This window comes from Gopherus flavomarginatus, chromosome 1 (assembly GCF_025201925.1).
Source record: "Gopherus flavomarginatus isolate rGopFla2 chromosome 1, rGopFla2.mat.asm, whole genome shotgun sequence".
NCBI lineage: Eukaryota > Metazoa > Chordata > Testudines > Testudinidae > Gopherus > Gopherus flavomarginatus.
In genome coordinates this window covers 32,533,219-32,548,331 of record NC_066617.1, presented here as the reverse complement: position 1 = coordinate 32,548,331, position 15,113 = coordinate 32,533,219, and the positions used below count along the sequence as shown (strand labels likewise).

Genomic DNA, 15,113 nt, shown 5'->3' with positions numbered 1-15,113 from the left:
TCAAGTGGAGATCCCTGTCACATCTTGCCCTTGTTGTTAATTGGTGCAATGTAAGCATTTCTGGGATATAAGTTTCTCCCAGACAGCGAATGCAGGATGTGTGGCTGTCAGAGACCGGCATCGGTCAGGAGTCACACCTTTTAAATCCTGTTGAGCCCACCATGACTGCAGTTAAGCCTCTCCCGCCTCTCAAGAGATAAGGGTGGGAGTTAATTGTAATGGAAAACTGTAGAAACTATTCCCAAACGGGGTGTTAAGCAGAGAAAAAGTTGGTCTTTTTTTTTTTTTTTTTTTTTTTAAAGAAAAACCCTCTAAGAGGAACTAAAGAAACTATGTATAGACTAAGACTAACTAAACGACGTAACTAAGTATAGACTAATAAGAAGTTCCTATGTAACTTGTAATTTTTTTTCTTTCAGAAAGTATTGAAGAGAGCACTGCCATGGAGACCTGTCTGCAGCCGAGGATGGTTGAGAAGGAACTGAGGGGACGGTCGGGGCTGCATGCGCTACAGGAAATGACAATGGCTGCACGATACGACTCCTGTGTACGCTCTTCCCTGACCAAGTACTGCTGCGAGAAATCGATCACCGGCACAAGGATGCACCAACACCTAGAGTGGAGTACCCACAGGGACACCACTCGAAGAAGAACGATGCTATAACAAGGGACATCGTTTAGACAGGGGGCACCTGACACCCCCATCCCCCCAGTTTCATACCAGAGGTCTGCTCATGGTGCACACTGCAGTGCCATGCAGTCAGGTCCCTTTACCCAGGAGCCAAGGTTATCCGGTCAGTTTCCTCTGCCATGCTAGTTCACCCACCCTGCCCCATTGTCTCCCTCCACCAATCAGTAGCTGAGCCTATACCAAGTAACAATCCTCCTAACCAAATAGTTGTGAGGCAGTGAGCAGGGTCTCTGGGAGTGGGGCACACAAAGAGGAGGTCAGTCAGAGTGGGAGGAGGAGTATAGGGTATCCAGTGGTGGTGGTGAGAGCAAAAGGTACCCTGTGATGGGGGTGAGTAGGCAGGGAGGAGCACGGGGCCCCACTGGTGTTGGTGGGAGCATAGGATGCCCCATAGGGGGGAGAAGCAGAGGACCCCCAGTGCTGGGGGGAGCAGAGAGAGCACAGGGTCCCCCTTGGTAGCAGCGGGAAGGAGAGGGAGAACACTGGGAAGGAGAAGGGAGTGTTTGAACCTGGGGAGTCAGAGAGGTGGAGGGCTAGGAGCAGCTAGGTGGGTCTTGAGGTCTGTTTGTCCTCAACGAAGCATGAAGCACCCTCACCTATCCCAGGTCCAGAAAAAAATGGTTCCTTACCTCTCGTAACTGTTGTTCTTCGAGATGTGTGTTACTCATGTCCATTCCAAGTAGGTGCACAATCAACGGAAGGTTTTTCCTCTAGCAGTACCTGTAGGGTTGGCTCAGGCGCCCCCTGGAGTCACGCCTTCATGACACTGTGTATACAGCCCTGCCCTGACGACCGGCCGCCTCTCCGGTTCCTTCTTGATGGATTACTCTGATGAAGATGAAGACAGGCGGGTCTTGGAATGGACATGAGCAACACATCTCGAAGAACAACGGTTATGAGAAGTAAGTAACTTTTTTCTTCTTCAAGTGCTTGCTCATGTCTATTCCAAGTAGGTGACTACCACGCCTTATCTAGGAGGCAGGGTTGGAGTTTATGGAATTGCTGACTGAAGCACCACTTTGCCGAATGCTATATCGTTCCTGGCATACTGGGTAACGGCATAACGAGAAGTAAAAGTGTGGACCGAGGACCACGTTGCCATTCTACAGATCTCCTATATCGGGATCTAGGCTAGGAAAGTCACCAAGGAAACCTGAGTCCTAGTGGAATGAGCCTTAAGCATGGAGGCAGGTATGTTTGCCAGATTGCAGCATGCTTGGATGATCCATGATGATATCCTTTGGGAGGACACTGAGAGGCCCTTCATCCTGTCCACCAAAACAAACAGCTGGTTCAAGTTATGAAATAGCTTTGTTCACTTAATATAAAAAGCCAATGCATGCCAAACGTCCAGGAAGTGGAGCCTCTGCTCCTGGCTGTTAGGTGAGGCTTTGAGGGAAAAAAAACTGGGAGAAAGATGTCTTGGTTTGCTTGAAAACGCAAGACGACCTTACGGACAAAGGTCAGGTGCAGCTGAAGTTGCATCTTATCCTTGTAAAAGATGACATACAGAGGGTCAGATGTGAGGCCACTGAGCTTGGTTGCCCTTCTAGCTGAAGTTATTGTGACCAGGAAAGCCACCTTCCATGATCAATAGAGCAGTGAGCATGTTGCTAATGCCTTGAATGGAGGCCCCATCTGCCTTGAAAACACCAGATTAAGGTCCCAAGCCGGGTCGGTTGCCTATCCTGTGGGTACAGCCTATCCAGTCCTTTAAGAAAATGCCGCACCATCAGGTAGCAAAGACCGAGTGGCCTGCCTCTCCTGGATGGAATGCTGAAATGGTGGCCAGGTGAAACTTTATTGATGAGAGTGACAAATCTGCTGCTTCAAATTTAGCAAGTGGTCCAAGATAAAGGGTATTGAAGATTGCGTTGGAGAGGTATGGCTCTGCAAACACCAAATTGAGAATCTCTTCAACTTGGCTAAGTAGGTAGCCCTGGTGGATGACTTCCTACTGCCAGGGAGTACCTCTCTAACATGATCTGAGCATGTGAGCTCAGGTTTAACCATGCAGCTTCTAAACCATGAGGTGGAAAGATGTGAGTTTTGGGATGCTGGAGCCGGCCACAAAGCTGGGTGATCAGATCTGGAACTAAAGTCGGGTGATCAGGGTGTGCACTAATCACTCCAGCAGCATGGTGTACCAATGCTGGCAGGGCCAGGCTGGCCCCATCAGTACCACTGATTCTGTGGATCTTGAGGAGGACCTTGTAAACGAGTGGGATAGGTGGGAATGTGTAGAATAAGTTGGCCTTCCATGGAAGGAGAAACGTGTGTGCCAGTGAGCCCAGACTGTGATTCAGGAAGGAGTACAACTTTAGGCACTTCCTGTTGCTCTTTGTGGCAAAAAAGTTGATTTGGGAAACTCCCCACCATTGGAAAAATGTTCCTTACCACGTCCGGGTGAATGGACCACTTGTGATTGTGAGCAGCCCTGCTGAGATGATCCGCTAGCTCGTTCTGTGATCCAGGGAGGTAGGAATCCTCCAGGAGTATTGAGTGGGCTATGTAGATGTCCCAGAGCTTGAGGGCTTCCTGACATAGGGGAGAGGAGTGTGCTCCACCCTGTCTGTTTAAATAAAACATCATTGTTGTATTGTCTGTCAGCACTGATACGCATCTGCCTTCCAAATGAGCCTACAAGGTTTGACATACCAGACGAACCGCACATCAATATCAGGGAGCTGAGAGTAGAAACAGCTTCGCTGGAGACCAGAGGCCCTGAGTTCTGTGCTCTCTGAAGTGTGTTCTCCACTTTACTGCTGATGAGTCGGTAACCAGACACAGCAAGCGGAGAAAGGGACCCCTGTGCACACCATTCGCAGATCGAGTCACCACTGAAGAGTCTCAAGAACCCACAGTGAGAATGTGACCACTTTGTCCAGTCAATACACTGATGCTAGCCAGGCCTGGAGAGGTCTGAGCCTTGTGCGTTGCACTATGTACGGGTAAGATGCCCTGTGCCAGATGAGTTTTAAGCAATTCCTTGTAGTCGTCATGGGATACTGCCTGAGGTCTTGTATAATGTTGTGCATAGCTTGAAAATGGGACTGTGGTAGGAAAGCCCTGGCTTGCCTTGAGTCTAACACCACCCCTATGAACTCTACTCTCTGAGAGGGGGTTAGAGTCGACTTTTGCACATTCAGCAAGAGACCCAATCTGTCGAATGTGGACCTTATCAAACTGACCTGTTGTTCCACTTGCATTCTGGAACATACCTTGACCAGTCAATCATTCAGGTATGGGAGAAAACCGGAACCTGCCTTTTCCTCAGGAAGGCGGCTATGACTGACATGCATTTGGTGAATACCCAAGGACTGTAAATTGGTAGTGAATGTGTCCCATTAAGAATCTGAGGAACCTCCTGTTGGGCAGGATTATGGAAATGTGGAAGTACGCATTCTTCAGGTTGAGGGTGGCATACCAATCCCCTGGATCCAGGAACAGGATGATGGTGCCCAAGGAGACCATACAAAACTTTAGTTTCTTCATGAGCCTGTTAAGGTTGCGCAGGTCTAGAATGGGTCTGAGACCTTCTTTGGCTTTTGGTCTGAGGAAGTATCAGCAGTAAAACCCCCTTCCCCTTAGTTCCTACAGAACCTTCTCCACTGCTCCCCCCAATAGGAGGGTTTGTACCTCCTGTATTAGGAGTTGCTCATGAGAGGGGTCCCTAAAGAGGGATAGGGAAGTGGGGTGAGAGGGAGGGAGGTTGAACTGAATTAAAGGGAATATCCCAGTTCTACCATGCGAGATAATTTGGGACCACACATGATAGGAATGGGATACACAGGCCAAAAAGGGTAGTAATGGATACAGAATTTAGATGTGTCATCCCCGGGTGCATCTTCAAAAAGCCTGTCTAGGTCCTGGGGGTTGTATTGACAATCCCAACCCCTGGCTGTTAGGGGGCCAACCCCATACAGCTTAAACCTCTGGGACCGAGGCAAGCCCTGGCCCCAAGAGTAGGAAGGGAACGGGGACATGGAAGTAGAATGAATTATATTGTGAAAATAGAAAGGATTAAAGAAATGCTGTCTGTACCTTTAAGCAAAATTGTTGGAATGCTGCAATCCAGGTGTCAGGAATACAGACATTAACATAGAACAATTGCACCGTTTAAGGGCAATTGGTGAAGTATTAGCCTTAGATCGATAAGAGTTAGTAAGGAAGTAGAATATGCATGCTGTGCCCCAGGTGAATTTTACTGTTGCAGTGCTCATTTGATGCACCTCCTAGTCAAAGACTTCAGTGTTCCAGAAATAAAGACTAATGTTGAAATTGCAAAATACTCCCGTAACAACCACTTTGCAGCAGCTGCTCTGAAAAAAGTGAGAGGAACCAAGCTAACTCTCTCACAAAACATGCGATGGAACTCAGTAGTGAACTGTTTTGAGCACTATGTCAAGATTGGCCTAATCTGATGACAATTTGTGAACAAAAACACGAAAAAATAGATGGCATGATCACAGTCAAAGTTCTCAACACTGGGCTTCAGAGAAATGTTGAACGCATGCTGAGTACGCTGAAGCCTATTTCTGCAGCCTTGAACAAAATGCAGAAAAAAAAGCTGTTTTATTGCTGATGCTGTTGAAATTTGGAAGGAACTGAGTGAAATCTTAAAAAGAGAAATATGCAATGACAGAGTTAAATTATAAGCATTAAAAAAACAAATGGGACAAGCATCATCTACAGCTCATTTTCTTGCAAATATTCTCAATCGGTACCAGGGTCAAACCTTAACTGTTGAAGAAGAGGAGTTGGCTATCACATGGACATCCAGCAATCATCTCTCCATAATGCCAACTATAATAAACTTCAGAGCTAAGGGTGAACGATTCAAGAAATATATGTTTGCTGCTGATGTTTTAAAGAAAGTCACACCAGTGAACTGGTGGAAGTCACTTAAGCACTTGGATTCAGAGACTGTTGAAGTGATAATCTCACTTTTAACAGCAGTAGCTTCTTCTGCCAATGTAGAAAGAATATTTTCTTTCTATGGACTAATTTATCCCAAATTAAGAATTTTTTTGAAAAAGCAGGAAAGCTTGTTTTTCTTTTCCAGATTATGAACAAACAGGAAATTGAAGGTGAAGACAACCAAGTTAGCTGCAGAAGCCAATATTTTAAAGTTTCTCATGTTGACCTGGCGGACATAGTCCATTTAATTTTATTATTTTTTTAAATATTTCATTCAACTATTTTAGTTAAGCAATTTTAACAAAAACAAACCTGATTTTAAAACACTTGAATGTTTAACTAAATTCAAATGCTTGTTTTGTTAAAAGATATGTTTGCTGTCAAAGAAAAACATTCAGAATACAACATTGTTGTTTTAGTTCAAGAAAACAATTTAAATGTCTGTCTGGTGATGTTCTCCTCCTAATACAGTATGGCAAGAAAATCCTCCAAATATTAACGATTAACCTGTTGAATCGGAGATAATTATGAAGTCATTGGGAGGTGAACTATCTGCTTCAATTACCCCTTTGCTAAATTAAATAACCAATCATTCATTTTCTGATACAGCTGCAAAACTAATCTGAAAAGTTTTCAAAATAAATCGCTTTAAAAATGTATAGTGTGTGCCTTCTAAAAATGAAAACCACATCTCTTAGTTGTGAAGAATATGTATTAAGGTTATAACAAGCAGCAAGAATGCACTTTTATGTAGAAATCCATGATTAAATAGAGTCTTCCTGACTAGTCATTTAAATCATGATTTAAATCAAATCCACTCTGAGAGTCCCTCAATGGGTTTTTTCCAGGATCAGGGGGCGGCATTAGGGATCTCTCCATAAGAATCATATTGGAGTTGGAGATCTCTATCCTTCCTCACTCTGGCTTTGAGGTTGCTGCAGTGGGCACATTTTTGAGGAATGGACACATTGTGAGTGCCCACTGGAGACAGTCATAGCATTGTTGCACGAAGTGCATCTTAAACGCTGGAGAGCCCGCCATTTTCATTTTCTCTCTTTCTTTTTTATTTCAATGAAAGAGAAAGACAGGCTTCTCCTTGTGTTTGTTTAGAGAAAAGTCTAATTAATTAAAAATGGAAAAGTAAGCCTAACGATGAACTAAGTACTAAGAATTAAAAGTTAAACAACTATTTTTAACTTTTTTCTAGGTTGTTTTTTTTTTTCAACACTTAAGACAATTAAGACCATAATCAAAGCTGTTTCTATAGTGAACCATTTCTAAACCTAATTTTGCTAAGGGGAATAAACTGAATGTAGTTAAAAGAGTTGAGAACAAAGAAAGGAGACAAGATATTTAAATACATCAGTTCATTTGATAATTACCTGAAACAGAAAAGAAATAAAATAAAAATCCACAATGGAAAATTATTTGCATCACCTATCAATTTATTTTCTCCAAGACACTGTCTGCCACAATGCATACGGCAAAGTTCCTCTATAAATTAATAGAAATTACCACACCTTATGAGGCAGTGCTTATTTATCCAAGAATCAATAATGATGCACTTACACAATTGCCTTTTCCAGTCTGCTTCCCTGTGATCCAACTATCTCACCTAGCGTACAAAACACTTGTCCCAAAAAATCCTGAAAAGCAAGAAAAAATGTCATAAGACACATACATCCTGTTTTTTCATTGATCTGGTCTTTGAACTTTCCTAAAACACATTTATCCTGTTTTTCATTATTGAGCTTTATCTGTATATGCATTTATATTCTGATAAATATTGCTGTGGCATTACATAATGATTCATAAGTCAGACTTTACTTATATTTGATATAAAATTAGGTACATTAAAAACCTGGGATGTGTTGCATTAAATACTGTACATACTACTGTATTTCTAATTTTAAAGTAAAAGAGTAACTAAACTCTTTTTACATTAAAAATTAAACTTTTAATTCTTGTAATACTTTCTTAGAAACTTAAATAGTATTTTCTAGCAACAATTCTCCCTTGCCTGATTTTTTTGTCCTTTATTTTCAAATAAACCTGAAATCTAATTTTGCTTTCTTATGACTATTTTGTGCACCAGTAACATCAGTGATCTCTGGGTACCCTGAGAGTAATGATTAGGTTTAATTTACAAAAGCAGAGCACAAAATGTTGCATCTACTGTTTTGTAAATTATTAATCTCATCAATAAATGTAATTTAAATAAAAATAAAGTATAAATGAGCATATCTATAAGACTCCCCTCCCCAACCAAACTATAACACAATGGACTGAATTCTACAGTGATTTGTACCTTATGCAACCTCAGAGATGTCACTGTGACTTCAACTAGTGGAAAGTGTCCCTTTAATGATGAATACTTCATTTTTTATTCTGGTAAAGCTACTATGCATACTGGAAACCAATTCACATTTCAAAACTCATCTCACTTCAAGACAAGAGGTTACCATTCCATGGCATCTATTCCCCTAAATTCTATACCACAGGTTATGAGAAAGACCTAACTCAGTTTTACAAATTGACAAGTGAAGACATACAGTGGTTTAATTCCTTTAATGAGTAAGTAATTTAGATAGAAAACAATATTCATATTAAATAGAGTGTTTGCAGTTCTCATGAATATAGCTATTGGCACAAGAATCATTCATTAAGACACACTGCACAAATAAATATAACAATCACAAATAAATATAGTCATTAGATGCAAAGTTTCAAAAATGTCATTGTACCCTAAAACACTGTTATACAGGTTCAACAATATTTTTATACATGTTTAAATAAGGTATAACATACAGAAGGACCTGTTGTCTCAAAACATCCATGTGTGATATGAATAACTAAATAGGAAAAAGAGCCTGAAACAACCACCCACAATTCCCTTTTAAAAAGTTTCAGTTGACTTCAGCGGAAACTGTAGATGCTTGAAACCACTCAGGAATCACTCCATAAATACAAAGTTACAGTCCTATGAAACACCTGAAATTCACATGGAAGTACTGACAATATAACTGTTAATTTATCTTTCAGAAATGTCTAATGAGAGATATACAATAAATATATTCAGTAATAGTAGACTTAAAATTTTAAAATATATGACTTCTCTACATTCAAATGAAAGGTAAACTTATTTCCATAGGCACGACACTAGGTAAAGTGAGGTTCTGTGGTTACTGACCTTGGAAACTAGGCTATGTTATTAGTGTCTGTTTTGCAATTTCGATGAGATCAATATGCATATTGACCTCAATGGTAGCTGTTGGGTGCTCGGTGCTTAAAAAAATAAAATAAAATAAAATAAAAATCAGGCAGGTGCCTAAATATGAATTTAGGAGCCTAACTTCTGGCACTTAACATTTAAAAGCACTATATAAACACACTTATTTTACACACACACACACACACACACACACACACACACACACACACACACACACACACACACACACACACACACACACACACCTTGATGAAAAATACATTCATGCAACACTGCAAGGTTCCATCAACTGCAACTTATTTCCCCTGAAGAGAAGTAGTAATTAATGTGCTCTGCAAATAATATTAATATTTAGGTTTACATTTTATATGTTATGTAAGTAAGTTCTGGTTGCAGAAATCAAAAAACTTTGATTTTCTTCACCTCTGGGGTTTAAATTCTCAGTTACAATGCTACAATAAATTTTTTTTTTGAAAATCTGAATTCCTGTGTTGTTAGTGTATCATGATCCATGAAATTGGAGTCGAAGGCCCATGTTCCCTGGGTGGACTATTATGAACAGGACACCTGGTGGAATGAGTTGAGTTAGGCTGGAAGCAGCTCAGCCACATGGACAGCACAGAGCATAAGATTTTAAAAAGTTCCACTTGCTCAATTTAACCTACACTCCGTTTCAGTCTTTGGTAACGAAACATGGTGGCAACGTTGGGTTGCCAACTTTCTAACTTCAGAAAACTGAACACACGTCCTGAGCCCCGCCCCCCGGCTCACTCCATCCCCCCTCCCTCTGTTGCTTGGGCACAGGAGGGAGTGAGGGCTCTGGCTTGGGGCCAGGGATCAAGAGTTTGTGGTGCTGAAGGGGTTTCAAGCTGGGGCTGAGGGATTCGGACTGTGGGAGAGGGCTCTGGGCTGAGGAAGAGGTTTGGGGGGGCGAGGGCTCTGGCTGGAGGTGCGGGCTCTGAGGTGGGGCCGGGGATGATGGGTTTGGGGTGCAGAAGGGGGCTCCGGACTGGGTGGTGGGGCCAAGGGGTTTGGAATGTGGGAGGAGACTCCAGGCTGGTGCATGGGGTTAGAGCTCTGGCTGGGGTTAGGGCTCTGGGGTGGGCCGGGGATGATGGGTTTGGGATGGAGAGGGGGGCTCCAGGCTGGGGTTGAAGGGTTCAGATTGTGGGAGTGGGCTGCAGGTTGAGATATGGGGTTGGGGTATGAGACGGGTATGGTCTCTGGGCTGGGGCCAAAAACCAAACACTAGGCAACCCTATGGCAGTGCCAGAGCTGTTAGTTCTCTGAAGTGAAGCAGCTGGCAGCATAAGCCATGGAACTCACTCTGAAACACACACACACCCAGCCTTGGATCTAGACACACAAACCTAGCTCAGCAATGGACCCAGCAAAATGAGGAGTTTGAACTATACACAGACCATGGACATGCAGGAAGACAAAAACAGCAGCAAAGTAAAACTATTATTTGACCTTACTACAGAACAAGGCAGAGAGGTCTGCACCATTTTGAATTCATGACTGCCTTAAGCCTTACAGCAGTCCTGAGAGCCCTGGGTAACTATTGCTCCCCAAAACAGAACAAAACTGAGCAGCATACGTTTTTCAACAGAGATCAATCTGAAGGAAAGGGAATAGATCCTGGCTGCTACATGGAATTTTGGGGATTTGACAGACTCCCAGATTTGGGCAGTGTAGTCTGCGATGATGACATCATGACTCTCTTTTTGAGTCTGCAAACATATCAGGTTCATGCTGTTGGGACAGGAAAGCAACAAGGAAAGATACTTCCCTTCATCTATGCACTGTTAATAGCGAAACACCCTTTGAAATTTCAGCTGGATAGCAGGGTCTCCTGCAATGCAATTCCTTGGTGTGAACTGGACTTGAAAACACCCATTACAAAGGGCAGGCATGCTCTAATAATGTACAATAAGGGCATAATGCAGCTCAGAGAAAAACTGTGACCTCACAGTAACTATCCCAAAAATAAGACAGAACCAACTGAAGTTTGTGGTCATGGATGGTAAGATCCACAGATCTCATTGGGGAATACATTCATACAAGTCGTGGATCTGATCAGGGTGCAGCATCAGAATTCTATAGCTGCAGTACAAGAAACAAAAAGGGGAGTCTCATGGACAACAGAGACCATTTTAAAAGCATATGGGGAAGTTTTCAAAGGCAATGAGTGCCTTGAAGAAAAGCTGCAACTGAAAGTAAACCACAAATGGAACCTGCATGCTTCCCATGAAGGAAAATACCAGTGGCACTTTGTAATTCAACACTCAAGGAGCTCGAAAGTCTGCGGAGTAGAAGTGAGTATCTCAGCACCTGCAAAGGCCAATACAACCTGGATAAGTAGCATGGTGGAGCAAAGAATCAGACATATTATGCTTCTGCACAGACATAGAGACATTGAACCAAGCACTGAAGAGATGTTATCAATTGTGGTCAGTGGATATCGGCATCTTGCCAGGACTTTCCAAAGCCAGACTCTTTACCATCTGATGTGAGGAATGGGTTTGGCACGTAAACCTTGATAATGAGTCCAGCATGTTGACAACCTTTGCAATGCCATTTGGTCACTACAAATGGCTCTGCATGTTGATGGGCATAAGGTCAGCACCAGAGGTGTTCCAGAGAAGACCCACTGCTTGGGTAATAATGGCAGATGATAGCCTCGTTGTAGTGAAGGGAGTAATTATACAGAAGCTGAATCAGACCATAGCAGAAAACTACAGGCTTTTATACAGGGATACAGGAGGAACATAAAACTGAATCCAGAAAAAATGGTACTCAGACAGCATGAGGTGACATACTCATAGACTCATAGACTCATAGGTCAGAAGGGACCAATCTGATCATCTAGTCTGACCTCCTGCACAAGGCAGGCCACAGAACCCCACCCATCCAATTTTATAACAACCCCTATCCCAGGACCGAGTTATTGAAATCCTCAAAAATGGTTTGAAGACCTCAAGCTGCAGAGACACCACCAGCAAGCGACCCGTGCCCCACGCTGCAGGGGAAGGCAAAAAACCTCCAGGGCCCTGCCAATCCGCCCTGGAGGAAAATTCCTTCCCGACCCCAAATATGGCGATCAGCTAAACCCTGAGCATGTGGGCAAGAGTCACCAGCTAGCACCCAAGAAGGAATTCTCCGCAGCAACTCAGTACCCATCGCATGCAACATCTCCCCGCAGACCATTGAGCAGACCTGTCTGGTGCTAATTCAAGATCAATTGCCCAAATTAACGATCCTATCATAACATCCCCTCCATATACTTATCAAGCTTTGTCTTAAAGCCAGGAAAGTCTTTTGCCCCTACTACTTGCCTCGGAAGACTATTCCAGAACTTCACTCCCCTAATGGTCAGAAACCTTCGTCTAATTTCAAGTCTAAACTTCCTAATATCCAGTTTATACCCATTCGTCCTCGTGGCTACATTAGTACTAAACTTAAATAATTCCTCTCCCTCCCTAACGTTAACCCCCTTGATATATTTATATAGGGCGAGCATATCCCCCCTCAGCCTTCTTTTGGCCAGGCTAAACAAGCCAAGCTCTTTGAGTCTCCTTTCATAAGGCAGTTTTTCCATTCCTCGGATCATCCTCGTAGCCCGTCTCTGAACCTGTTCCAGTTTGAATTCATCCTTCTTGAACATGGGACACCAGAACTGCACACAGTATTCCAGATGGGGTCTCACCAACGCCGTATACAACGGTACTAACACCTCCTTATCCTTGCAGGAAATACCCCGCCTGATGCATCCCAAAATCGCATTTGCTTTTTTAACAGCCGTATCACATTGGCGACTCATAGTCATCCTGCTATCAACCAGTACCCCAAGGTCCTTCTCTTCCTCCGTCGCTTCCAACTGATGCGCCCCCAACGTATATCCAAAATTCTTATTATTAATTCCTAAATGCATGACCTTGCACTTTTCACTATTGTATTTCATCCTATTTCTATTACTCCAGTTTACAAGGTGGTTCAGATCTTCCTGAATAGCATCCCTGTCCTTCTCCGTGTTAGCAATACCTCCCAGCTTCGTGTCATCCGCAAACTTTATTAGCACATTCCCGCTCTTTGTGCCAAGGTCAGTAATAAAAAGGTTAAATAAGATCGGTCCCAAAACCGATCCTTGAGGGACTCCACTGGTGACCTCCTTCCAGTCCAACAGTTCACCTTTCAATACGACTCTCTGGAGTCTCCCCTTTAACCAGTTCCTTATCCACCTTACAACTTTCATATTCACTCCCAGCTTTTCCAATTTAACTAACAGCTCCGTGTGCGGAACCGTGTCGAACGCCTTACTGAAATCTAGGTAAATTATATCTACCGCATTTCCTTTATCTAAGTAATCCGTCACCTTCTCAAAGAAGGAGATCAGATTGGTTTGGCACGATCTACCTTTAGTAAATCCGTGTTGCAATTCGTCACAATTACCATTGACCTCAATGTCCTTAACTTCTTTCTCCCTTAAAATTTTTTCCAAGACCTTACATACTACAGACGTCAAGCTAACAGGCCTATAATTACCCGGATCGCTCTTATTCCCTTTCTTAAAAATAGGAACTACATTAGCAATCCTCCAGTCATACGGCACAACCCCCGAGTTTATCGATCGCTTAAAAATTCTCGCTAACGGGCTCGCAATTTCACGCGCCAGTTCCTTTAATATCCTCGGGTGGAGATTGTCCGGGCCCTCCGACTTCGTCCCATCAAGCTGTTCAAGTACGGCCTCTACCTCAGTTGCAGTAATATCCACTTCCATATCCACATTCCCGTTTATCATCCCTCCATCACCGCAAGGTTCCTCACTAGTCTTATTAAAAACTGAGGCAAAGTACTTGTTTAGATGTTGGGCCATGCCTAGGTTATCCTTAACCTCCATTCCATCCTCAGTGTATAGCGGCCCCACTTCTTCTTTCTTTGTTTTCTTCTTATTTATGTGGCTGTAGAACCTTTTACTATTGGTTTTGATTCCCTTTGCAAGTTCCAGTTCAATGTGGCTTTTAGCCTTCCTCACTTTATCCCTACATGTTCTGACCTCAGCAAGGTAGCTTTCTTTACTGATCCTGCCTTCCTTCCACTCCCTGTAAGCTTTCTGCTTTTGTCTAATCCCCTCTCTGAGTTGCTTGCTCATCCAGTTTGGCCTACAACTCCTGCCCATGGTTCTTTTCCCCTTTCTCGGGATGCAGGCTTCCGACAGTCTCCGCAGCTGTGACTTAAAGTAATTCCAGGCCTCCTCCACATTTAAATCCACTAATTCCTCCGTCCAGTCCACTTCCCTAACTAATTTCCTTAACTCTTTAAAATTAGCCCTCGAGAAGTCAAAAACCCTAATCGCAGATCTACATTTGTTTATCCTTCCATCTAGTTTGAACTGAATCAGCTCATAATCACTCGAACCAAGGTTGTCCCCTACCACCATTTCTTCTACGAGGTCCTCACTGCTCACCAACACCAAGTCTAAAATGGCATCCCCTCTTGTAGGTGCTTCAACTACTTGATGAAGAAATCCATCCGCTATCACATCCAGAAAGATCTGACCCCTATTATTCGTGCAAGTACTCGTCCTCCAGTCTATATCCGGGAAGTTGAAGTCCCCCATAATCACACATTTCCCCTTTGTGTTTACTTCATTAAAGACATTAAAGAGGTCTCTATCCATATCCCAATCCGATCCCGGCGGTCTGTAGCACACCCCAAGCACTATCTCAGGGGAAGCTCTAGTTGCTTTTTTACCCAGCGTGATTTTTGCCCAGACGGACTCTGTCTTATCCATTCCATCGCATCTTATTTCGCTACATTTAATTTCATCATTGATGTACAAGGCTACTCCCCCACCTTTGCCTTTCTTCCTGTCTTTTCTGAACAGCACATAGCCTTCAATACCCGTGCTCCAGTCATGAGTACTATTCCACCAGGTTTCGGTAATCCCTATAATATCCGGCTTCACTTCCTGCACGAGTAACTCCAGTTCCTCCATCTTGTTACCTAGGCTCCTCGCATTAGTGTACAAACCTTTTAATTTTCGGCGTTTGGCGTCAGTGACATTCTTTCCCCCGTCGTGCACAAACTTTCTACCACCAGCATCACCCGTTACTCTGGTTTCTACTCCACTATTCCTCCTTGGATCAAATCTTGGGGCCGCAAGGGTATCCCCGCTCACTTTGTTTACTTCCCTCTCCAGGTTATGTTCTGGCGTGGAGATCTCCCGAACATTTCCCAACCATCTCCCCCAACTTGATATACGTTGGA

The 15,113-nt window shown here is 43.3% G+C and overlaps 1 protein-coding gene across 5 annotated transcripts in view; it reads right to left on the bottom strand.

The window, feature by feature from the left end:
* CPNE8 (copine 8) overlaps nucleotides 1–15,113 on the bottom strand; it is a 269,466-nt gene that overhangs the window by 171,389 nt on the left and 82,964 nt on the right. For all 5 annotated transcript variants that reach the window (XM_050936193.1, XM_050936194.1, XM_050936195.1 and 2 more), the window contains one exon: nucleotides 7,181–7,257. In XM_050936193.1, the coding sequence (XP_050792150.1) occupies nucleotides 7,181–7,257 (77 nt within the window). The remainder of the gene's footprint in view (nucleotides 1–7,180; nucleotides 7,258–15,113) is intronic.